At 35.8% G+C, this 25,984-nt stretch overlaps 4 protein-coding genes across 15 annotated transcripts; 3 read left to right on the top strand and 1 right to left on the bottom strand.

Annotated features, from left to right (window-relative positions):
• Positions 1-869: 869 nt before the first annotated feature.
• On the top strand, positions 870-4,929 carry LOC126872299 (enolase). Of its 2 annotated transcripts, none has more exons than XM_050632087.1 (7): positions 870-1,037; positions 1,624-1,726; positions 2,028-2,201; positions 2,387-2,544; positions 2,803-3,103; positions 3,243-3,529; positions 3,748-4,929. In XM_050632087.1, exons 2-7 carry the CDS (start codon positions 1,664-1,666, stop codon positions 4,067-4,069), a joined length of 1,305 nt encoding a protein of 434 aa, XP_050488044.1. In that variant the 5' UTR covers positions 870-1,037; positions 1,624-1,663; the 3' UTR covers positions 4,070-4,929. The 2 variants fall into 2 exon arrangements, with proteins under 2 accessions (XP_050488044.1, XP_050488043.1); XM_050632086.1 differs by lacking the exon at positions 870-1,037 and adding an exon at positions 1,044-1,232.
• Positions 4,930-7,131: 2,202 nt separating this feature from the next.
• LOC126872297 (facilitated trehalose transporter Tret1-2 homolog) lies at positions 7,132-16,915 on the top strand. 10 transcript variants are annotated; one of them, XM_050632082.1, is made up of 11 exons: positions 7,132-7,277; positions 9,403-9,583; positions 10,545-10,722; positions 11,628-11,763; positions 12,522-12,730; positions 13,161-13,430; positions 13,901-14,126; positions 15,014-15,207; positions 15,294-15,473; positions 15,866-16,000; positions 16,074-16,915. In XM_050632082.1, the coding sequence occupies exons 2-11, from the start codon at positions 9,567-9,569 to the stop codon at positions 16,107-16,109; spliced, it is 1,581 nt and encodes a 526-aa protein (XP_050488039.1). In that variant the 5' UTR covers positions 7,132-7,277; positions 9,403-9,566; the 3' UTR covers positions 16,110-16,915. The 10 variants fall into 10 exon arrangements, with proteins under 10 accessions (XP_050488039.1, XP_050488038.1, XP_050488037.1 ...); XM_050632081.1 differs by having other exon boundaries at positions 7,228-7,450; XM_050632080.1 differs by having other exon boundaries at positions 7,228-7,530.
• Positions 16,916-17,589: 674 nt separating this feature from the next.
• LOC126872586 (peptidoglycan recognition protein 3-like) lies at positions 17,590-23,270 on the top strand. The gene is given in 7 exon segments (XM_050632695.1): positions 17,590-17,864; positions 18,312-18,638; positions 19,224-19,431; positions 21,105-21,187; positions 22,241-22,404; positions 22,642-22,804; positions 22,993-23,270. Coding segments are annotated over 7 exon segments (1,239 nt in total). The 5' UTR covers positions 17,590-17,752; the 3' UTR covers positions 23,175-23,270.
• Positions 23,195-25,980, bottom strand: LOC126872309 (uncharacterized). 2 transcript variants are annotated; one of them, XM_050632108.1, is made up of 5 exons: positions 25,202-25,980; positions 24,047-24,299; positions 23,818-23,954; positions 23,541-23,666; positions 23,195-23,463 (listed from the first exon to the last, which is right to left on the bottom strand). In XM_050632108.1, the coding sequence occupies exons 2-5, from the start codon at positions 24,135-24,137 to the stop codon at positions 23,317-23,319; spliced, it is 501 nt and encodes a 166-aa protein (XP_050488065.1). In that variant the 5' UTR covers positions 24,138-24,299; positions 25,202-25,980; the 3' UTR covers positions 23,195-23,316. The 2 variants fall into 2 exon arrangements, with proteins under 2 accessions (XP_050488065.1, XP_050488064.1); XM_050632107.1 differs by having other exon boundaries at positions 24,047-25,980.
• Between the last annotated feature and the right edge of the window lie 4 nt (positions 25,981-25,984).

The following is a 25,984-nucleotide window of genomic DNA, read 5'->3' as shown; positions in this document are numbered from 1 at the left end:
TGGCACCTTTTATATTTACCTCTACAAACACTGCAAGTAATTTAAAAACTAATATGTCGTAATGTCTAAACGTGATTAACTTAATATATATGTCCTAAACATTAAGCTAAATTTCCTAGGTACAGATTATGTACGAAGAAATTGAGCAAATTCTTGTTAACGTGTGATTCAAGGTGTATTTAGTGATTACACTAAATTTCGAACGGTAAAAGTAGCATGAAAGTATCGTATACCGTCACATATAATATGATTAAAGTATATTAAAGTATCACAGCAAGAAAGCATGATTGTATTAAAAGTATTTCAAAAACTTACGTTAACAAGTTACAAATATCAAAAAAATAATAAATATAATATATATATATATATATTTATTTATTTATTTATATAATATATTTTTTTTTATAGACATTCATTCAGCTTGAAATGAATGTGTTTATCTATAAATTTCTATTCTTGTACAAATCCTATTTATTTTAAAAGTATAATAAATAATATTTCTACGTAACACTTTTGGTTTTTTCATACAATGGTGAATTTATTTCCAATATCATATAGCATATTATATAATGATAATATTTAAAACTAAATAGTTTCAACATTACAAAGATTCTGTGCGTTATAAATAAAAATATGCGCATATTAAGCTTACAATTTTTAAGAGTTATTTTAGCAATTTTACAAATTCGCGCGCTTATGAACAATGCAATACAAAGATAGTAGATCATTAATAAAACGATAAAACCATACATTTAGATTACGCAATTTTCGTTATTTTATCATGACAAATTATATTCAATTAAAACTTTAAGATTCTGCTTCCATATCTTATACCTGCTTATATAAATATCTATGTAGATTTTATCATATTGTCAGTAGTGTAGGTTGTTGAGAAACTTTTAGTTTCAACGCTTCCGTAATTCATACGTGACGGGATCCGAGTCGATAGGAGAGCTACCTTCGTGATTTGAGGTCAACTGTAGGACAGTATCATTCTACTTCGAACACTTCAAGAGGATTGTCATACGTTGCAGTAGGTGAGCCATATTTTCTTCACTTTTACAGTATGAGTAAAAAATCGTATCTTCAAGAATTTCTAGACACTGTATGAAGTGTCAAGATTTGATTTGTATAGTGTTTTGTTTCTTAAATTCATAAAACAACAAGAAAAAAAAGAAACAAATGGTTTTGATACGTGCCGCATGCATTAAGTGCCGAAGTTTTATCGTAAGGTCATTATATGCGATAGTTCGAATACATTATACTTAATTTTGAAAAATGTAGCACTTTTGAAATCAAACAACTATTAACTTGATTGTTCAGATTTTTAAGCTTCTTCCAGTGACCTTGTCAAGGTCAAACACTATATTATTTCCAAGGCAAACTTGCCTACCGGTATTTCAATTTCACACATATTTTGTCGAAAAATATTTAAAATGCTTAAATTTAAAGACAATTTGATGTTAATATTAAGGAAAGATTATTTATCCTTGAAACTATTAGTAACTGACATGTAATATGAAAGTTAGATTGTACCACCTGCTCGTGCTAAATGGTCTGTATTTAATAATTTTTCAACATTTAGAATCAGTATTTTGTTATTGTTAAATATTTTTGTTTCAGACTTCTAATCAGTAAGTACAGTACTAATTACAGTAGGAAAATGCCAATCAAAAGCATCAAGGCACGTCAAATTTTTGACTCTCGTGGTAATCCTACTGTAGAGGTAAGATTACAAGAAAATGTTAATTCTTAAACAGATTAAATTTTATTTCAAATGTAATATTGCTGCATATAAAACATAGATTTATTTTGGTATATAATGATTTTTGTTCTGAAAGTATGATAAATTATAAATCATAGATTGACAAGTGTACATTATGTAACCTTATATTGAATATTGGTATAATTTTAATATATATTCCTAATTTTCAATTATATGCAACATTTTATATTATAATACATTACGTAATAATTAAGATTACACATAAATTGTTCTTATTATTTTTTATATATTTTATTTATAGGTTGACCTTGTATCAGACAATGGGCTGTTTAGGGCTGAAGTACCATCAGGTGCTTCCACCGGTGTTCATGAAGCTTTAGAACTTCGAGATAATGATAAATCTAAGTATCATGGGAAATCTGTTTTTAAAGCTGTAGAGAATATTAATAATATCATCACACCTGAATTGTTGAAGGTATTGAGTGTTCAGCGTTTATACATAATATGTAGCATATATAACTTGTTTCAATTTTACATAGATTTATCAAAATTTGTCAATTTTTTAAACACATTTAGAAGGTGTATATATTGTTCATATGATCGAACAATAAAAACATTTGAATTTATTAACTAATCAATATGAAAATATTCGTTATCTAGTCAAATTTGGAAGTCACGCAACAAACTGATATCGATAACCTTCTATTGAAACTGGATGGTACACCGAATAAGTCAAAACTTGGCGCCAATGCACTTTTGGGTGTTTCTTTGGCAGTTTGTAAAGCAGGAGCTGCTAAAAAAGGGATTCCTTTATATAAGTAAGTGTGATTTTTAACTTAAATTTAATATCATAATTTATAAATAAAATTATTTAAACAAATCTTTCTTTATTAGCCTACAATGAAATTACGAAATATATGTCAAGTACAAAATGTATAAACAAATTTTAAATTTGATACTACTTTTTCAAATAATAAAAGATGAACAAAATTTTATATTACGTATCTGATACAAATATCACAGCTTTTACCTTCTACGTATAATAGGTAATTTTGTAAATTGTTCTGTAATTGCAGATATATCGCGGAATTGGCAGGAAATGCCAATATTATTTTGCCGGTACCAGCTTTTAATGTTATCAATGGAGGCTCACATGCTGGAAACAAATTGGCAATGCAGGAATTTATGATTCTACCTACTGGTGCTGCTAATTTCACTGAAGCCATGAAAATGGGTACTGAAGTTTACCACCATTTGAAGGCTGGTATTAAAAAGAAGTTTGGCCTTGATGCTACTGCTGTTGGCGACGAAGGTGGCTTTGCTCCAAATATTTTAGAGAACAAAGAAGCTTTAAATCTGATCATAGATGCCATTAAAGTAAGTATTTTTCTCTCTAGAAGGAAAATATTTTCTTACGCAAGGAATGTTCCTGCGAGGTATAGTTTACGTTTGATTTTGTTATGGTATTAAGTTAAATGTTATTGAAATGATTATTCATAATTATCGTACAATGTAGGTTGCTGGATACGAAGGCAAAATCAAGATTGGTATGGATGTCGCTGCATCTGAATTTCATAAAAATGGGAAATATGATTTAGATTTTAAGAATGAAAAATCTGATCCAAACACATATTTGGAACCACAAGCTTTGAAGAACTTATATTTAGAATTTGTTAAGGAATTCCCGATTGTATCGATTGAAGATCCATTTGACCAAGACGACTGGAACTCGTGGACTTCTATGACATCCTCCACTCCTATTCAAATTGTAGGTGATGACCTTACCGTCACAAATCCTGAAAGGTAAAATCTTTAAACGAAATTATTTCCGATTTCTTATGAAATTACAAGTTCGTCAAATTTCGATATAACTCAAAATATCGAATTAATTATTTATCCTACAAAGTTATTTGTAGCATTAAATTGACAACTTGTAAATTTTAAAAAGTAATTACATTCGTTGAAAGCTATTTTCATGTTCATAGACGATAATTTCATTGTAAACCTATTACACGTTACAGAATTAAAACGGCTATTGAGAAGAAGGCTTGCAACTGTTTGTTACTAAAAGTCAATCAAATAGGCACTGTCACGGAATCAATTAATGCCCATAAACTTGCTAAAAGCGCTGGATGGGGTACAATGGTGTCTCATCGTTCTGGAGAAACAGAAGATACGTTCATAGCTGATTTAGTCGTTGGTCTATCGACTGGTCAGATCAAAACGGGTGCACCTTGTCGTTCAGAACGTTTGGCAAAGTACAATCAGATTCTTCGTATCGAAGAAGAATTGGGTGCGGCTGCCAAATATGCAGGGGAGAAATTCCGTAATCCTCATGCTTAAAAAACAATATATTTTATTAACACGAGAAACTAGTTGTTATATTTTCTGCAAAATAAATCGAATACATACTTTCGTAACCTTTACAATTGTGTTAATAAAATAATATTCGATGCTATCAATGTTACTATAGCATATAAAACTGAGAAAATTTTTAGTTTCCACTAAAAAAAGTACATGGAGAAGTAAAAACGTACAGATATTTATTATTTAATTGTCGTTTTAAGAATTGTTTATAGATATACTAGTTAAGTGAAATAATATTATCGATGATACAATACGATACCAGTAATAATAATAACAATACTACGAAATTAATTTGTTAATTTGTTTGGGGAGCCTTTATTCGATTAGAAGATATATAAATCGTATCTTAATATTTTAAGTATGATATTTAGATCTTGTTTCATGGAGACGGTTAAATTAGATCAGATTTCACAGCGAGAAGTAAAAAAGAAAAAGCGATGAAATCTGTTATCTGTGAAGTTAGAAGCACAAATTGAACGAATATCATACACGACAATGATATTGACGAAGCATAATTTTGTTTTCTCGTTAACCACGAGCTCTAAATCTATTTGAATAAAGTTATCAGAGACACTGTAAAACAAAAGTAAAATAAATGTGAATAAATATTATAAGATATAATCAACATTATAATATTTCAAATAAATTAGTACTCCACTCTACAAAATGTTATTAACTTCATTATCACTACTTTGCTTTTTTTTTCATCTGCTAGAAAGTTATTTATATCGTATTGAATTAATCAAGTAAATCGAATATATTAACGTATCACCTCTCATTTTTCCTGAAATGCAATATACATATAATTACGAAATAAAACCATATTTATATACGGATATTTTGGCCGAATTTTAATCGCGTTATTTTGGCTTCAGGAATCACCCTTTAAATTTCCTGACACCTGTAACCGAACACGCTATATATTCCTTCTTTTAATTTCACCGTACTACTCTAACGATCCCTTCCGACCTCCACGTAACAAACGTACTTCGAGTTCTGATCCATCATACCGAGATCATACCAGATCCTTCTTTCTTCAAATGTCCGCACCCCGCTCTAGCTACTAGTCTTTGGCTTCCCTTACTTCCCTTATTAAACGAATACCTTAGTAACGCCTTTGATTCTCACACACATCTCACACATTCTCGCCAAATATCGTATTCCTTCCTTGCTATATCCACACCTTTCTACACATTTCTCCCTATTTTTCTCGCTATCTGTCTTCCTCAATTCCTTTCTTCCTTCTTTCATGGTCTCCTTGGCTACAGTCCTTCCTCTCGCCTCTTCGGATCTTACTTCAAATTTAATGGCTCCTGCATAGCTCAGCATATTCTCAATCTCCATCTTTTGATTTCTTGTACGTAATAGCAGGTGGTCCGACGTGTATCAATCCAATACTAACGTCGCACTTTAAATACTTTCATAGAATCCTTCCTAGGTGCTTTCTCCATAAGATCTTTAAGATATCTTTAAGATTTTACTAAACTATCAAATAATTTAATTTCGTCATTGAAAATTCCCTTTCCGCCTTGAATCGTTTTTCACGTAAGAATAGAAGAATTTTTGCCATTGGAAGTCTATTAATTATAAAGGAAGCTCTAAATTCAAGAGTAATCGTACATCGTTATAAATTTTCAGAATTATATGTATAAAGAAAATGAAAAGAGCAGCGATTGAACGAGATAAAACTGTGTGTGCGTAGAAACATTTTCAGTGTGATATAGTAAATCAGGGTGAATAAAATCAAAAATTCTGAAAATTAATCGCCAAGGGTATGTTTATAAACGCCTTTCACCTTCTAGAGCCTAATATTTTCTATACTTGTGTGTTTCATGTTATACAAATTGGGAATGTTAGATCAAATCTTGAGTCATAAATATACACATAAAGTGTACACAGTCAGGCTCACTGTGCATGTTTTTGAAATCGTAGAAGGTCCGGAAGGCGAACCGTGTCCTGACCGCGAATGCGGATTTACTTTTCACTTACTTCTATCGTGTACAAAACGTGTACGAAAGACAGATTATAACGAGATTTTTATCAAATTGATGGATTACGATAACTTTTACGATATAAAAAGCGACCAATATTATTGAATTATTAAACAATATTCAGTAACAGTATACGGTATCTATCGGATGGTTTCTAGAGAAGAAACATACACAAGCAGAAAAATCTACGTACACGCAATGTTGCACATCATTGGCGAATAAAAGTTCTTTCTATCTTCTAAATCTAAAAGATATCTATCCCGTTCTACGATTCTGCTGAATCAAATCAGAACATTTGAAATTATACCTTACCCTGAATAGATAGATATGTAAATGACGTATTGTTGAAAATTAAATTACTCGAGTTTTACAGAGCTTTTTTTTCTACAGAAAAAAAACAAAGTTCAAATTCGAAATCTTATAGGATTCTTAATAGAATCTATGAGATAATTATTAATCGTACAAACGATTTTCGTTCTTATTTAATGTTATATATAATTATGCCTCGAACGACTATGCAAGAAAATTGATTGTATCTCGGTGTACTTTCACTACCTGTATTACGAAGTAGTTGACGTTCTAGGTCATTTTCTATGAAAAAAAAAAAAGATCGTTTATACGGTTGACCGCGAGCACGAAGTAGCCTTAATGTAATCGGTCAAGTTGAGTCGTTAGCCTTGCTAGTCAGTTATTCGAATATCGGGTCAAGGTTATTGAACATCAGACGAATAAACTCGGCATCTGATGGTTCGTTTTTGATGGCCGCATAAAATCATACTTTATTTCAATGACGGACCGTTTCTGTCGTGATCGATCAGGTTCGCGTAGGTTCCTATTCGAAAGCATCTAAAATACGATAAAACAACTGCTGGCCGGCTATCAACACGCGTACGTATACAGAAAAATGAGATCCGTACGAAAGTCTGAATGGAAAAAGCTTATTTTATTTTTCCGACTCGTCGCTTCATATAGAATCACTGCCACTCCGTTGATCTTAGTTGAAACTGATCTTTTCTGACCGGATATTTCCTGCTGAAGGTAAGCCACTTAGAGATAATGGTCGCTCTGCCGTCTAGTGTGCCCACGATGAACGCCGAGAAAGGGATTTAATCGAAGTAAGTGGCTTATAAGAGCGCGTATGGTGGAATGTTTCATTCAGTTGAGCCAACGTGATCCAAGGCAAACGAGACCCGGTGCGTGTCTAACGAATCGTTTACTTATCGTTCATCGCATTTCCGTTCCGTATCGGTTTTCTACTACGTATGCACGCACAGTGGAACTATCGAATTTGTTAATTATTTCTTGAAACCAGTTGAATTTTCTTCTCTCGATGGTGTCGAATTATCGTTCCATTCCTCGTCTCATAGTAATTGGAAAATTTCTACAATTACGATAAACGTTGCCCGGGATACTACAATAATACAATACTACTACGAAGATGAGAAAGTAAAAGTACTAAAAGTTGCAGCGATGGGTGTGTGAGAATGAAAAAGAAAACTTTGCCTCTAACAATAAGTGATAATAATTGTTATTTTGAAAACATAAACGTTTAAAATACAAATCTATTTTCTATCAAATGGCAAACAAAATATATCATTCTTGCGTAACATTTCTTCATAAGTATATATCGGTATAGCATGTTCAAGGAATGTATAGAATGATCCCTATTATATACGCTTACGTTCGTAAAGTGGTAATAAGCGGCGGTTAAAAGAGACAGAGATCCTTTCTATGATGGAAATATTTGATTTCTTAACAGTAAAACTACGCTACAGCTTGACCATTCGTATTTTTTCAATTTGCTTGCTTTCTATCTTTCCTTGAGAAAGAATTCAGTTAGACATATCAATTATACATAGATATTTTTTTAAGATTACGTGATCTTAAGCAGCGTCGATTTCGATGATATTTGAATATCTCGCCTAGTATTTGCATTGTATCGCAAATGCGTGAATATACATTTACATGTATGCAGTGTATTTCTGCCTATAGTTGCGCGTATGTGACAGCGTATGCGTTTTCTGTCTGCCGCTCCGCTTCTTCGCTTTGCAAGCGAGGATCGGCCGAGCATAAAACCACCGTGCACAACGATACAATGTATATGCGAGATTGCGAGGAATGTCTGTTGCAACTTGTAATTCGACCAAAAACGAATATCAATGTATCGGGTTTGGCTTTTGGTTAAACTATGCAATGCGGTCGTCGCGAGGCGGCCGGTAACGCTTGCGCGAAATAATGACCGATTATACGAATAGTAGGCGAATAAATAATTGATAAATATTGTAATAAACGATAAACAAATGATATTACTTTACGAAAAGAATAATTGTTCTGATTTTACGGATGTGTTTCGGGCGTCGTGAGGGTGCCAAATCGAAGACCACTTATGACAGATATTTCTTACATTTTCGCATACGCGCTTTCTGCTCCAAGTCTTTAAGCTCGCTCGACTTCCGTTTATGGACGGAAGATAAGCGGCCGGCAACCAATAGCGACGCATACGCAGCCATAGATGCACAACTATAGGTAGAAATACACTGTAGCGATATGTGCAGTTTTTAGAGAACATCTCGCAAACTAAGCTCGATCAAGAGATCGACGGTTGTATATGTATAGGAAAAAGTTGTTTGAAATGTTAAACTTTACGACGCATTTACAAGTCATCGAAATCGGACAGGTTGAAACAATTCTACAAGCTTATCGGCAGCATCTGAATCGATTACGAAAGGAAAGTCGTAGAATTATTTAAGTACCAGAGTCAAGATGGGTTTCACATTTCACAGCCACGGTGATCAAAAAACTTGCAACTTATTGCACCAACGAAACAGATATATTTTAATCCGTAACAAAGTCTTACGAAACTGTGGAAACTCTAAGTTAGGTAACTACCAAGTAAAGTAGCTCAAAAGTTTCAAAGTAAAGTAGCGCAAAAATTTCAAGTAAACCTTCAAATGTATATATATACATGTATATGTATATGAGGAACGTCATCGATCAAAGGTCATCCGGCGCGAGTTCGATGAGTGCAGAGTCTAGAATCGAGAATCTAAAATCGAGTATCTAAAAACTGAATGAAGTGGCCCGTTGAAACTCCATCTGACTTTTATCCAAATATTTAATTACAATTAGCTTGGAAACTAACACCTACGACATGCACAAAATACATAGAACGCGCAGAAGCAAAAACACGACGATTACGTCGACAACATTACTTTCGTGTAATGCATTACATAGTAAATGTGTCTTATTAAGTGAAAATCACTGTTTTCGTCATTTATATCAAAGATTTCCATTAACGAAATATTATTTCATGCCAAGTCAAACATATCGGAGACTAAGGAAAATTAGAAGGCAAATAAGAAGCAACAAAGCGCAAAGTTATTAAATCACGTGATCGAATTATTAATTAGCGAAGTGACTGATCGTGAGAATCGTCAAAGATCGATATTAAACAGTTTGAATTTGTTTAAACCTGCTTCGGTATGGCGCCGCCAGAAGGGTATGTTAAATCGCTGTATTATGCATTTCGAGCAACAATCATCGTAGAAACATAGTTTACGTTACAACGAATATGTAATCAATTTTCATTGTATTCGTTGACCTTGTCGCTTCTACCCATACCGTTCATAGAGGTATATGGTATAATAAGCTATACACGTATATATCTCTATGTGTCTGTCTTTATATCTCTATGCTTGTGTTTATAGAATAATAAGTTTCTTACGCTTATACGGACATTCAAGCGTACCATTGTACAAATCATAACCGCGCGTAAAAACTAATTCGATATTTCAATAGGCTGAGTATACAGAGCAATGTATCAAATATTGGAAAATATTGGACGTGTATATTTCTATATTTTATCGCATCTAACTGTAATTCAATATTGCAAGTTTCGCAACCAAGTACATACGTGTATACGCTTGTGTATGCTTCAATTCCTACATGCATTTATCTTTATCTCTTTTTTATCTATTCATCTTTTTTCATCGTAACCTACTCGTCTATCGTATATTATATGGTGATATCTTCTAACCAAGACATCCTCTTTCTACATCCAGAATGCCGATGCTATTAGTTTTCGGCGTTTTTCTTCTAAACAGTAAATTGTTAAGACAAACAGTAGAATAGAAAATTCGTTATTTTCAATGAATGTCGACAATAAGTAGGATAACTTGAACATGTAGATATGATATGTCTAACTTTGTTATCGTCTATATCTATAGAAAAGTGAAGCGTGTACGAGCTTCTTGCTCACGCGTGTAGCTGATAGCTGCATTACGTAGTCTAACTATAAGTATACGTACATGTATGTGTTATGCTGTAACTCGTGTAATTTTCTAAATGTAAAATTGTGCTACTTAGAGAAAAAGGCTGAAAGACGATATCATCGATATAATAAAAATTATGGTATATTTAAAAAGATTTCTTCCTTTCTTTGTCAAATGCTGCTATTTTAGGGAAGAACACCGTTCAATGTTAGGATACAATGCAGCCAATTACGATGCAAAGATAATACAGATTGGCAATGTTTGCGAAGACATTGAAAATAATAATACTCGCGATAAAGATAGCACTTTGGACGAAAAATGTGACATAATATATTACTCGTCAAATTCCAAAGGTATATTCGCACAGGTGAGGTGCATTAATAAACACGTATTATTAATAAAATGTACGACGTACAGAAGGAATTACTTGTAATAGTTTGAAAAGTAAACGGTCGGATAAAACTCGAAACGATAAGAATAATATAAATATACTGTTTTACATACTAGGTAATTATTTATCGACCAGCATTTCCTTCCAAGTTCCAAGCCAAAGTCATTTTCTCTTCTCCATAACATACATATATACATATGTATGTAATATAAAAGTTAACTAAAGAGATAGTAATGTAAATAAATAATAATAGTGATAATTTATTAAGTATATTAAGTATATAGTATAGCATAGTATATTAACGTATTATAATATAGCATAGTATTATTACGCTATCGATGATAATACGATAACAGTAAAACGATGAAACCCTCCATGATACCTTTGAGTCTATTTCAAAGTAAATAAACAAGTAACAAACATCACTTTTGATTATTTGAAAAATGTTTCGTTTAGGTAAATGTGTATTCACAGAAAAAAGCCACCTCGGACTTCGATGACTTTCAAATATGTTATAAAGTTCAACATTGTGAACAACATGCATATGTATGTATCGCGAGGCGAGTATTCTATAGATTAATACGCACCGATAAGGGGATTACGACGGGATATCGTTGCCTATAACTCGAAAACCGAGCCGATACATGCACGTGTATAGGAAAAAGTTGTTCAAACGCGTATCTTTTCTCCTTTTCCAATTCTTCTTTTTTTCCAAGTTTAGAATATTCAGAAAAATTAGAAATTGGAGAATTTGGCAACTATCGAACGAAATAGATCCAAAGGTGTTATGGCAAAACATATTAAAAGTATACTTTTGTATTTGCCTGAATGTTTTTGATGTTTTTTTTCTTTTTTTTTTTAACATCTTTTTTGTGTTTTAGTGCTTGGTATCTGGTGCGGTATTATTGCTACTAACCGGTGGAGGAATGCCAATTGGTTACAGTGCAATTCTGTTACCGCAATTGGCTGAAGAAAATGGTACGATGTACGCTGATCGGCAACTTGGATCCTGGATAGGTACCTACCTGTTTCAAAATAAATTTCTCAATTACGTTCGATGATACTTGATAACGCTAGATCTCGTAACATCTTGAACCTTTACATACTACGAAGCAAAACTCCCGCAGTTCTGCAGCTTTCTTTCCCTCCAATCTCCTAGATGTTTGCATTCCCCTACCTTGTCTTTTCGACAGACTTTGACTTTTCAGAAAATTACCATCACCACTATTTCGGTTATTCCGTTCGATCGAGGGAACTCGCCACTCGCGCCGTCCATAGTGAAAGATGAAGCGCGTCAAAATCTCTGAGACGTTTGTCCCTCGAGTTCTCCGTATGACCGCGATGAGTGTTCTTTCGGATCGTTGACATTTTGCGTACAGAACTTTGGTACACAGGTATATCGTTCCCACTGTATTCGTAGATGAGTCATTTCGCTACACAGGGTACTGTTACGTTCGCGTCTCATAATTTCATTATTCCAAGATTGTACACTCGGCTTGGGATTCGAAGGATCCGTCTACGAAAATCCCGCGTAGCGCACGAATTTCTCCTATTGCCCGCTACTTCTTTCCTCGTCGAGCTCGCTTCGGTAACTTAACTTAAACAGTAACTTAATCAGTTACTGAAATCAATACACCGTTGGACATTATTTCAAATTACGAGAGAACGATTAAATCGCTTATTTTGTGGCTTAAACTCCACTACGTCGAAGAGTAATCGGCAAAAATGTAATTTTTCTTTTGCGTTCAAGCATATATTTGCTATTTATGTTTCAGCTTCGGTTCATAGTCTAGCAACGCCTGTCGGATCTTTGGTGTCCGGCCCATTGTTGGATGAGATCGGCAGGCGTGGATCTCTACAATTTGCAGCAGTACCGCTGTTCGTTGGATGGTTCGTCATAGGTTTTGCTAAAAACATTTCCTGCCTTTTGATAGGAAGAGTTGTACTAGGTTTTGGTGTCGGCCTAATGGGAGTACCAGCTCAGGTAGGAAGTATCAATCGTTTCTCTTTTCAATTGCGTAACAAACTTTTCATTCTTCAGCCGAATTCGTCGATGGACAAATTGTTTTTATTTTAATATTTTTATAATTAATAATAATTATCATATAATCATTAATAATTAACTTTAATACGCACAATGACTTTTTACTTATAGATTGGCCTTCGAGTTTTATTCCATCATCATTGATGTTTCGTTCTGTTTATATTTTGCCCACATTACATAAATATACGTATCTATCAATCTATTAGTTGTCATATTCGCGTCACGTAAATGTACAATCTACCGTACAAATCTATCTATGCTTTTTTCCCTCTTTTTCGTTCTTTGGTATTTTGTTAATTTAAAAATTCTAAGATTATTAGCCCATCTATCTTGAAATTTGAGACATTGATCACGGAATCGTGTCTGACAGGTGTTACTGGGTGAAACGGCTGATTCGACGCTTCGTGGATTTCTGACGGGAAGTACGCTCACCTTTTATTGCCTCGGTATCGTCATCATTTACGCGTTAGGAGCTTGTTTTACGTGGAACATCGTGGCTCTTTGCGGGGCCGTTCTTCCCATAACAGCACTGATCGCGTTAATCCTGATTCCGGAAAGTCCTGCTTGGCTCGTAAGACGCAGGAAACCTGACAAGGCGAGAAAAGCCTTGCTGTGGTTGAGAGGAGGTAACGTGCAACAGGTAAGTGCAATACGTATACGTAGGCATAGATATCTTTGTAAAATAGTCACGGAATCGAAAGTCTATCGAAAGTCGAAGAAATTCGTTTTATCGTGATAATCAGTGTATTTGCAAAGCGTATCGTCGGTTTGCCATTTGGGAAAATGACATTTAAAAAACCCTCTATTGTTAGATATGTACAGCAATCGAGCCTATTAGCGAAACGGTTTCTACAACGAGAGCCTGGTCGTTTTATCCAATAACTATTCGTTCCTACAGTCAATTAACAAAGCCTGAATAATAAATTTTATTACTTATAAAATTGAATAATTAGTCATTTTTTGTCATTTGCGATTACTTATTTCTTGGCAAACTTTATTTTACTTCTCGCAATGTCACGCCACGTGACGTGTCGCGTCCCTTGCGGCAAGCCAATGATGAATTTACGATGAAAAGTTGACTTTTACAAATTACGTTTATATTTGCGAAAGGTTGATGCCGAAATGAGAATATTGGAAGCTCGAATGAAAACGGATTTAGCACGGACGGCTACGACCACGACGTCACGGCTCGGACAAATTTCTTCCGTCGTTTCTACGCTGCTCGATCCTAGTGTTTTGAAACCACTAACGATCATCAATATCTTTAATATTCTTCAGTTAATAAGTGGGACATTTGTCATCGTTTTCTATGCAGTAAACCTCGTCGAAGATATCGGTAAACGGAATCGTTATGCATTTAATATACAGCAGACATGATTTCTAGAAAATACCAAACACTAACAACTTCTTAATCTGTAAAGCAAATTGTTAAATGCTTTCGTAACGCTATCGATTCGAATTTTCTTCTAGAATATCTAATAAGCGAACGACACAAGCGATCGATAAGATCATCGTACAGTTTCATTATTATCATCGTTATAGAGTTTCTCGTCTCAAAAACGACCAACACGAAAAATACATTTCCACTCTACCGTAAAAACCGTTTGCGTTGCAAAGCTTAAAAATTTGTTTGCCTAAAATGATTAAAGGGGGCGATTAAAGGGGGAAATGATTACTTGGACGATTAGTATCGAAGAATCCAAGAGCAGCCTGAACCGGCTGTGATACACACGTTACCGGTTAATTAATTTTCTTTTTTAAGTTTCATTCCACGTTTTCTCTGGTGTGTTTGTTTTTCAAGAACGTCTACGAAATCTGCCATTACGTAGCAAATTTGTGCAGCAATTCTAAATAAAAAAATTTTCCTTTAAACATTTCACGGCTATTTAAAGTTATTTAAAATCGCAAATACCGATGACCGTCTTTAGAGAATAATTGCAAGTATACGCAATCGTGCGTGATCTTTCGACTGTTCGCATAAATTCTCCTCGTGTTTGTCGAGCGAAAATTTTTGTGTTTGAAACGAGCAACTCTGTAAGGATCACGCGGATCTAGTGGATATCGTAGACCAGAGAACAAATTTTATTCGTTGGACAGTGTAATCGATAGAAAATAAGAAATACGTCGATTTTATCCCATACACTTTGTACATTCCACGTTACTATTATATTAATTACGCATATTATATTATCTGATTATGTATACCTATTTTGTTATACGCAGGTGGTAACAGGATAAATAACTATTTGGCAGCGGTAATTACGGCCATTACTAGAGTCTTGTTTAGTTCAATAGCGAGTGTTTTATTGTTGAAAATAAATAGGAGATATCTAGGAATGTTTTCTGCCGTGGGCACGGCTTTCGCTTCCTTAGTCCTCGCAGGATATTTATTGATTCAGGAAGAATCTTCTATCGACGTGAGTGTACATTTTTATTTAATTATCATAAATGTTAGAGATTTATGTAGTAATGTGATCTGTTATATCGGATTCGTATATTTTAGGTTTACGTTGTTGGTATTCTTCTGTTGGCCTACGTGGCAGTCAGCTCCATGGGACTGATGACATTTCCAGGGTTAATGGTTGCCGAGTTACTTCCTCAAAGGGCTCGAGGAATCGGCGGTGGTTGCAATTTCTTCTTTTTCAACTTATTCATCTTTATAGTTACAAAATCTTTCCCCGCGGTACGTCCACGATTATATAAGATTTAACGCTTGATAATTTATTTATATGGCAAACAAGGATACTTGAACGTAAATGACGCTTTTGAAATGTTTGAAATGTTCGAAACGTTTCTAGTAGTAAGGACATTTGATTTTTCTAAATTTATCGGAGAACAACAGTCGTCTGCGGTCGTACTCAGCCACGATTTTCGAGCGTTGACAAATTAATAAATATAATAAATATATTTTTCTTGAAATTTTCACAAAATCCTAGACATCAAGTAGAAAAATGATTGACACGACACGGAATGGTCCGTAATAGAAATATCATGTGCAACATAATATTTCTATTTGTATACGCGTAAAAATATCGGAAGAAATTGTTGCCAATAACGTTTGCATCGTTAAAACAGGTAAGAGACGCAGTAGGCATTACTGGAATTTTTGCAATTTTTGGCATTTCCGCCCTTTTGGAGGCAATATTCGTTTACGTTGCTTTACCGGAAACGAAAAATCGCACGCTTCAAGAAATCGAGGATTACTTTCAGGTACGCATCCCACGTTTCTACTTTGATCCAACGTGTACGTGTAAAAACGATTAACGTCTATTTCCCATTGCAGCAAGATAACTTACTTTGGATTACTCGTTCGAGATAAAGGACAAGTGACGAGCCATAAAGTCACGTGTGAAAGCCATAAAGTGACGTCCTACATAAAGATTCGTACTTTAAAATGTACAAGCGTAAGATTTATATAGAATATGGGTAATTATAATCGAAGAGTACGTCGAAGAGAACGCAAAAACTGAATCGTTTCTCGCGATTTCTGCGTAGAATTATTTCGGCAATTATTTATTTGTTCAAACCGATTCTCAAACATTTATCGATACACGGACCCTTCTGCCTCTCCGATGTTTCTTAAAGTAATTACAAAATAGTTTTCCGAAAGTTCGACAAATTACAAGAATAGAACAAAAAATCAACGTTTAACTGCGCGTTTAACTTTACGCTTTAACTAACCGAATAACTCGGCCATACAGCTCGCTCCAAAGTTCCGGTCCAAAGTTCCGCAAGCGAATCCTCGTTCTCGGATATTTAATATGGAATATCGCCGAGAACCGATCGTCTTCTTCCTATTCCGCCGCGGTTCCAGTTGTGACTCTGGCATTCGACCAGTTGTGACTGTCGAATACTCGTGTCTTTCCATATCGTGACTGCCACATGGCCGCAATAGCGTACATCAAAAATCTCCTCGAGCAACGAACATGCTCGATAGTTGATCAACGAGTATACACGATCTCTTATATTTCCTAACAGCATCCTACAAAGGATTCAAAAAATTTCCGACAATTGGAACGTATGTAGTATGTATTGGAAAGTTGTTTCCTCCTGAAACCTATATTTATCGTATTATGATATTTATGTATATACGTGTAAATAAATATTCGCTTTATTCAATGAAAATGAACAATGTATCATATACCGGTAAAGTAACAGACGAATTTAACGATTTTGCGACGAATGCGGCGACATCTGCGGGAAAATAGCAATATTTGAAAAGCTTCTTTTGAAAACATACGCACGCTCTTTTAGATCGACACTCTTTTTCTTTCTACTCTGAACTTTTCATTTTCCCTTGATATAAAATCGTAGAAAAAAGCTCATCGCTCGCATTAAACACGGGTAAAACGCTAAAAGAAGATGTTCTCGTACACTTATTACTTGTACTATTACACTATTACTCGTACTTGTATTACTCGATTAAGAATTAGATAATGGTTTTGGCATTGAGAATTCTATCCTCTGGTCAGAGAAACGATTTGTGCGTATTTTCGCTGTATTTTCGACTAAATACAAATTTTGTATTTGGCGAATGGCTGCATCACCGACGACAAATTCGTATTAACCGGTCAAATATTTCAGCGAATCGTCAGATTGAAAGTTGTATATAATATGTAGATAATAATAGAGAATACAGGTAATACAGGTAAGTAAAAATGCAATTATCAAGCAATCAATCTTATCGCAGTAACGTTTCACGTTGCTTTATCTTTTAGATTTTTCTACCTATCACAGATTACGGATCGATGTACTTTTTCGTTTATTGGCTCCAACGAATTCGTTTCGAAATGACTCGTTTCGCGATACAACTATCTAGAGAAAGGAAGGGATTAAAAGACCCAACATATGCGTCCGAGGGGCTTCCCAGTCGCGTACAATTTTTCGTTTAAGAACCGACGCTCTTTCACCATTCCCATTCAGTTAGACTTTTAACTACGAGCTAACGCGGTATCGAGTATTATGGGGTCGCCTATTTCTTTAGCATTTGCGGTGTACGTTTCCATGTTGCTCGCTTCGATCGAAAATGCCCTCGCATTGCCATTTTGCCAAACTAATATCGATAGCGAAACCGGTAAGCAGCCGTTCTCCATTTCTTTATTTCAAGTTATTCTTCGAAAAAGAATTGAGCAAAGTTTCGATGCGACAAATCATCGACTCAAACGTGCAAGTGCTTAACAAAATAAACAATTCTTAATAGGTCAAATTACTTTTTTGTCGCAATGTTCTGTTTTTTTTCTTTTTTTTGTTGTTTTTCGTCGTGTTTTCCGTGATACGAAGCATTTTACTTCGTGCGGGATCGCGCGCCAACCTAAACGAAAGAAATCTTGAAATCGATTGTCACCGCAAAACGTAATATACCCATATGGACATGGAACTAGCTAGCAAGAGAGAGAGAATAGCAACGACTTTGCATCGTCGAGTCGTTTTACCGATAATCCCGCGCCGTGCCGTATCGCCGATCTTTCGATCGAGTTTCGCCAGAGAAATGCAAATACTGAAAAGCACGTTAATTGCGTAGCGGTGCCAAACATCGTGAGCAGGCTGGAGTGGCAAGCCAGGCCACCGGTTGATCGAGTGCCGTTGGAAGTGACGCCGACACCTTACGTGGTCATTCATCACGGAGGCATAGCTAAACACTGTTACGATCAGAAAGCGTGCTCTGAGATCGTAAGGAGTTACCAAAATTATCATATGGACGATAGACAGTGGTTCGATATCGGTTACAACTTCGTTATCGGCGAGGATGGCAACGTTTACGAGGGTCGAGGCTGGGATTATGTCGGGGCGCATGCACCTGGTTACAACACTCAGAGCATCGGAATATGTGTTATCGGTGATTTTAGTGGTGAGTGTGGTGCGATTCGAACAAAGGTACAACGTTCTTAAACAAATAATAGAATAAGCAAGCGCATTAAGAATTAGGACGAAACATGCTACATGCGTAGACCGCGCGCATTTCTATGCACCTATGCGAAATTTGCAAAGTGGAAAATGCGTACGGCACGTAGAGTATAGTACTCGTCGCTACATTTCATGGTTAAAGCGAATCCCTGCTTAGATTTCACTTGTTCCGTTGGATTCGTTAAAATATAAATTAAAACATAAGATATAAAATATAAAATATAAAATATAAATTTCGTACAAACGACAAAACGAATAGTTTCGGTGGATTTGATCATATTTTACCATCTAACGTTGAACAGAATCTCGAGATTGTACAACAGACGCAATCGTTATATCGAGATCCATGTTAATTAGGTATATTTTCAATGCTAAGGTGTGCGAATAGTGTCGAGTGTCATGGATATGGATATGGAAATTCGGAAGATCGAGTCAGTAGTAGAAGTAGCAAAAAGTAGAAATCATAGACTTATTTGGATAAAACCAAGTTCGTAGATCTAAGTGCACGCAACGATAATAATTTTTGCAGATATTCTTCCCAATGAAGTAGCTTTGAAGGCGGTGGACGCCTTGATCAGTTACGGAGTATCCCTTGGCAAAATCAATGAAGATTATCACGTGCTGGGACATCGACAAGCCAGGAATACTCTCTGTCCAGGCAATGAATTTTACAAGTACGTTCAGAAATTTCCACGCTGGACTGACCATCCTATGCCGAAACATTGAACAACATTGTCGTTGATTACCGTTGAACGAATGAAAATATCGCGAGCAAGAAGAAAGAAAGCTAATGCACTTGAAAATAAAATATATTTTTCGTATATATATTTATATATATATATATATCCGAGTTTACGTTTGACGTGTATGATAAATGATCGCAAAATCTTGTTTCATCGCGTGTTTCATTACGTTAAACAAATTTACACTATTTGTGCGATACCATGGAAGAAAGATGTAATTAACGATAATGCGATATAAACGTTTTCGATACACGGCTAACTTATATACCGTGAACTAAATTTTATCGCTGTTCTCCCGCATATTGCTGAAAAATACAACAAATAATAACAACGATATGTTAAACGCGCCACTCGCTAATAATAGATAATAATAAATATTATCATTTATCAGGGACAAGTTCATCCGTAATCTTCTTTCTCGCTTCTTCACTCTTTCACTTTAGTACAAAATAATTGCGAATCGACCGGTATTTTATCATATAGTACTACTCCACTGACCATATGACCTGTAATTTTTCACATTGGCATAAGAAATAAAGCATATCGATCTTCGATCAAATTTACTGTTTTTCATATTTACCAGAAAGCAATACGCTTTCACGTTTCCTGGAAATCTCTCACGACATAACTCGCGAAACACGCGTAAACAGGAAAATGATTTAAGAAGATCATTCCGCCGAGAAAGTGAGTTTTTTTCGGAACTCGTTTACATTCTAGTTACGCGTTAGGAACGTGTACGAACTAATTATCCGTGCTTTTAACTAAGTGCGATTCAAGCGAGATCGAGATATCGAGCCTGAACGTTATATCGAGACGTCGCTAAACATTTTCGTTTGTTACGAAATTTCCATGGGAATTTCCAAAAGCTAATAACAGATGAAGCGAAACTGTGTGCGAAATCTTACATTGAAAAACGGGGAACTCTCGCAGCAGCGATACTCCTTCCGAGTTCCGCGTGAACGTAAAGGACGGAGCTTTGCCCATTCTCAACTCAAGCGTCCAACGAACCTGTCAGTTATCTTGCTTGTTATTTGAATTTTGTCGAAAAACTACGTTCTTTCGCTTTATAACCTATGGCCTAGGATCCAGGAAAATTCACTTCTTTGTTGCATAGTATGCTAATCACGAGAATAAAAAGCATCGAAGAAATTGACCGTATCTTTATCGCGATCCAATTGTTCTTTCAAGTACAAGTCAAGTATAGTACAAAAGTTTCGTCATCGAATTGATTTTATTCTTGGAATACTCGTATATCGATGACATTTATTTACCGCTCTCTACGGAAAACCCTCTTGGCTGAATCGACAAATTATCACTTGAATTTCAAATCAATCGAATCAGCACCTATAAGAGCCGTATATACGCAACACATCTTTACATTCTCTGAGAACTTGATCCTAATTCCATTTATTTTCTTTATCCTTATTCCTATTTATTTTCTTTTATTTTATTTCGTTTTTATTTTATTTTATTGTGTTTTATTCCGAAACTGATAAGGCAAGCCTTAAATCGATCTCTATGGATAAACGTACGTTGAAGACGTTTAAGCACGTAATGGGAAGTATCCCCCCCCCCCTTACTGAGACGGTCAAAGATCAACAAATTAAACCAACCATCTGCATCGTATATATTTGCGGCATTTATCACAATGTTAGCAGATCTCTGTGAACGAAGATGACAAAGTTAATAGCGGTGATCGTCCTACTCGCCAACTGTCAAGTGTTGTTTTGTGCTGTGCATAAGACGCCTGGTAATAAATTGTTCCTTGAAAATCGTTGAAAATTATACTATCGAAGCAACGTGTCGTCGCTTAGTGCCGATTAATAGTGCAAGTATCTCGACGTGTTCTTCGAATCGTTTCAGCGTTTTCCACTCGAGGAAATTTTATATTCGCAATTGTGTAGCATCCTCGTGCTTCTTTTCTCTATTACGATCGATTTTCTCGAGTGAAAAGAAGTAACAATTGCAAAATATGGACTGTAAATATAAGTTTCGGTTAGACCTGCATGAAGTCGATATATAGCGTAGCAAATTATATAACGCTCCTTCGATCGCAAATCCTATTCGAAGATTTGGCTATTTCACTGAATTTCGATTCCAATCGAAATCTATAATCAATTTTCTTAGTTGGTTTGGTTTTACAAATGTTTATTTCAGTTCAACGAACCGGCGATATCGTTTTCTAACGCTATAAATCTATCCAGCTATCTAAATCCAACGAACGTGATTACTAACGAAATTCCGCTTAATTATCTTAGGCTTGCTTGAGAAAAGTAGAGTATGATATTTATTCTACATAAAGCAATATTCGTGTAAGTCGCCAATCATTTTTATCCGTGTTTCTATAAAAAAGATTTGTAAGCGATATGAAAGAAGATTGCGCTTATTGCTTATAGCATGTCGACCCGTAATGTCAAGAACGTTCGTTTATCGTCGCCTTATCGTTATCATTATTTAATCGGTAGCTGACGATTCGAGGACATGTTAATTAATTATTTTTAAGCCAATACGATGACACTGTCGGTGAATAAGCCGCTAACAATAAGCTAATATCCGGCTTAGATCCTTCGACGGAAATCGTTATTTCGATTGTTATTTCAATCGTTATCGCACGACGCATCTGTCACCGAACGTGTCTATCGTATCTATGAAACTAACTAAAAAGAAGACAAAAAAGACGAATCTAAAATAGATTATTTCCATTTGAATAGAACATTGTCGGAGAAATGGTCGGTATTACCTACTGTTTTACTACTTCGCTTTCCGATATCGATTGAATTTTTCAATTTTCCTCGACATTTAGTACGTCCAAGTATAATATCAAGATCAGAATGGGGAGCCAACGCACCAAAGTCAACCCTTAGGAATCTCGCAGAGGAGCCTGCCCCGTTCGTTATAATTCATCATTCAGCGACTGATGGTTGCACGACTCGAGCGATTTGTCAAGCCAGAGTGAGAAGTTTTCAGGTGATTGAACCAGTCTTTTCCGCTTGACAAACGGAGAGTTTAAACGAACCGTTAGCGTCGACAATATAATTAAGAAATTATATTGCCGAAATATAATTAACAAATTTCCATTCTCAAAATTTCGTTTCTCAGGTTCAGGGCCGGATTAAAATTTCCGAAGCCTTGGACCGTTGATCCAGCCGAGGCTTCCTTTCCAATCGATATAACGGTTTTCTTTGATTTATTAAATGCATTTAGAACCATCACATGAACCAGAAAGGCTGGAAGGACATAGGTTACAATTTTTTGGTTGGCGAAGATGGAAACATTTACGAAGGAAGAGGATGGGGCAAACACGGTGCGCATTCCACACCTTACAATTCGAAGAGCATCGGAATTTGCATGATTGGCAATTTTGTTGGTAAGTTTGTTTGTCGTTGTCTTAGTAAGTAACACGACGTTAATCGTTTATCGTTTATCGCGTAACGCGTATCGCAACTTCTACCGTAGAAAATCCAACGAATCCTCTAAAGTATTTTTTAATAGAATCCATCCAAAATGGTAGAATTACAGTTTTTATGGGATTTATTATCATTGAAATGTTCACAGGTCATAATCCAAGCGCGGCTGCGATAAAGGCAGTTAAGGATTTGATCGAGTACGGTGTAACGCTTGGGAAAATACAAGAGAACTATACGTTGCTTGGCCATCGACAAACGACGTCAACTTCCTGTCCAGGCGACAGTCTCTATCAACTGATTCAAACGTGGCCTCACTGGTCGTCGATCTGATAATTCTTCGACGGAAAGCATCGTTGCATAATCGATTTATTTTAGACGCTGTATCGTACATGTTTTCGAAAAGAAGTAAACGTTGTTCGCATCGCAGTTCTCAGACGTTGCGTCTCGTCGATTCCTCGCAATTTTCATGAAATCATTTTTCTACCAATTGCACGTAAAGCGTTACGATACCATTCACTGAATTATCGTAAGTATCTTGCTCCGTTCTAACGCAAATGTCCACGTGAGAGAAATCGGGCGAATTCCTGCTAACGTCGTTGTAGCGGCTTTTGTCTCTAGCCTGAAAGATATGTGTCGTAACGAGACGCGATCGTGTCGTAACGAGAACAGGCTGCCGAGTCTTTAAATCTACTGTACCTGAAGCGGAATTGGCCGTAAGAATTTTTCGTTTAATTCGGGAATGCACAATTTTGTGCCATATGGTATCCCGGAATCCAGGTCCATGGAGACTGTCACAAATTCTGCACGACCATCCAGATAATCCTATAACGAAACGAGTAACGATATCACTGTTTCCTTTGATCACTATCCTTTGGGATAGTTACCAGTACGCGATAACGATATAACGAAGAACGAAAGAACAAATATCGTACTGGTTGGAAAAATAAGGACGACGCTCTGATCGAGAACAAACCTGTAGATTCCTCAGTTTCCTCGTTCTAGCATCCAAATAGTCAAACTCGTTGTCACTATCAAAAACGGGATAATAAGCGGTCAGAGTCACGTTGTAATAAGCACGACCGCTGCAACTGAGCTCCGTTGTACGCGTATCTATTTTCAGTGCAAAATTAACTATTTGAGAAGAAAAATATATAAAGCGCGAATAAAAATGTAGATATAAACATTTATTGCTTTATAATTACCGCTGGCAGAGGCGGCTGAAGCGAAGAAGAGAAAAAAGGAAAGTATCAACGCCGGTTTGTCCATCGTGTCAGTAATGATTTTACGCGACATGATCGATCGCGCAACACGTCGATATACCGACTAACTTTGTCCCTGCGATTCGCAAAATACATTGTGTCAGCAGCTGTGCCAATCGCGCTGGTATTTGTCCGTGAATTGTCCACGAATCAAAGACAGAAAGGTCGATCGACGTTTCCACTATAATGCGTTCAGCTGTAAATAATATTAACCAATTATTAGGATTATATAACTTTACGTTTAAGAAGGTTTACAATTGCAGGCAAACAATGTCCAACGTCTAACTAAGCCACTCGTTTGCCTGCGCTACATTGGTGATTCGATATCGAATTCCAGGCTCGTTCGTATAACAAAAGATTCAATGACTGTCCCGAGTCAGCAATAAAGCACGGATACCGAACATAAAGAGAGAAATTTTATTTTAATCGAGACACGACAGATTTTCAAATCTCGCCGTTTCTCTTATCGTAACGCGTTTAAATTCCATTCTTTTGTCTTTTTTTTTTCTTTTTCTTCTTTTTCGAAACTCGAGGCTTAAACTTGAGGTTTGAGGAGAAATTGTGTTCTACGTTTTTCATTTTTTCTCGCGTGAGCGCATATGTGAAATAATCTACTGCCGACCGTTTACTCGCAGTCAGTTCCTAATTAGTCGAATTCGCATATGCCAAACAAATTTTCAAATCCGATTTTCCCATCTTTGTTTAAATTATTTCTCCTTTAAACGAATAATTCGGGCTTGATCGGTCGGTCGCACTGACCAGAAAATTTCGTTACTTTCTTTCTTCACATGACACGACATACTGCGTATACATATACGTGTATAAGTGCTATACTGTTCTTGAATAATGAAAAGCGTGCCTGACTGGGACACGTGGAAGACACTGCGCGCTTCCAGTCGACCAACAGACACCTTAGTATTCGTATGTGCCTTGTCGTGAAAATTTATTTTATTACGAGTACGGATTATTACAGCAGCGAAATGTAAATGGGAAACAATCGCTAAAAAAAACCACAGATCGCAAAGTTCTTTCACGAAAATGGCGTGACTTGCAACACATAAAGATGGTTTGTTATCGTATTGGAATATTTGCACACACCTGTTTCACAATTTTATTTTGTTCCTAAATCACCCTCAATTAATCATCGTTGTACAAATTGGAAACGTCCAAGTAGCATTTTTTCCGCATGACGCTTCGTTTTCGAGAAAATCCAGTTTTTGATTATCGATTAACGAGCTTATGCTCGAACACGACCGATTCCGATCCAGACAGAATAAATGATTAGCAGCAAGTCGTTCTACGTGTGAAAATAGGTCGAACGTGTGGAATAGAATTTTTCCACAAGACGTTTTCATTTCAACGTCAAAGTTTCAAACTTTAAAAGTTTTGGAAAACTCATATCTGTGGACAATTAACATATTAAATAATAATAATTAAAATATATAATAATAATAAGCGTGTCGCGCTTTTCTCCGTGATTGTCGCTTAAAACGCTTAAAACGCTTAGAAACATAGCTTATAAAGATAGTTTGAACTTGCCAGAATGACTCGATATATAGTTATCCTCTTCGATGGTTGTACGCATTTTGCTTTCGTTTTCGTTTCCGTACTTTGGAACCTCGATATTAAACAATTGACGCGAATGACGATTGCACTACTTAACGACCGCGTGTCTCCTCGATGCGACGATAATATTATACATACGACCGACGCAAGATTCACGCGACATGCTTACGTGATCGATGTGTCGTTGCTCCAGAGTATCGATCCCGGTGGTCGAGGCGCAAACTAAATAAGTAAACGAGGTAAACGACTAGCGAATGAACGAAACGATCAACGGTCAAACGTAAAACGTAAAACGGTAAAACGTAAAAGTCGATA

Source organism: Bombus huntii, chromosome 13, assembly GCF_024542735.1.
Source record: "Bombus huntii isolate Logan2020A chromosome 13, iyBomHunt1.1, whole genome shotgun sequence".
NCBI lineage: Eukaryota > Metazoa > Arthropoda > Insecta > Hymenoptera > Apidae > Bombus > Bombus huntii.
Note: the sequence above shows the minus strand (reverse complement) of the source record. Positions and strands in the feature narration are given on the sequence as shown.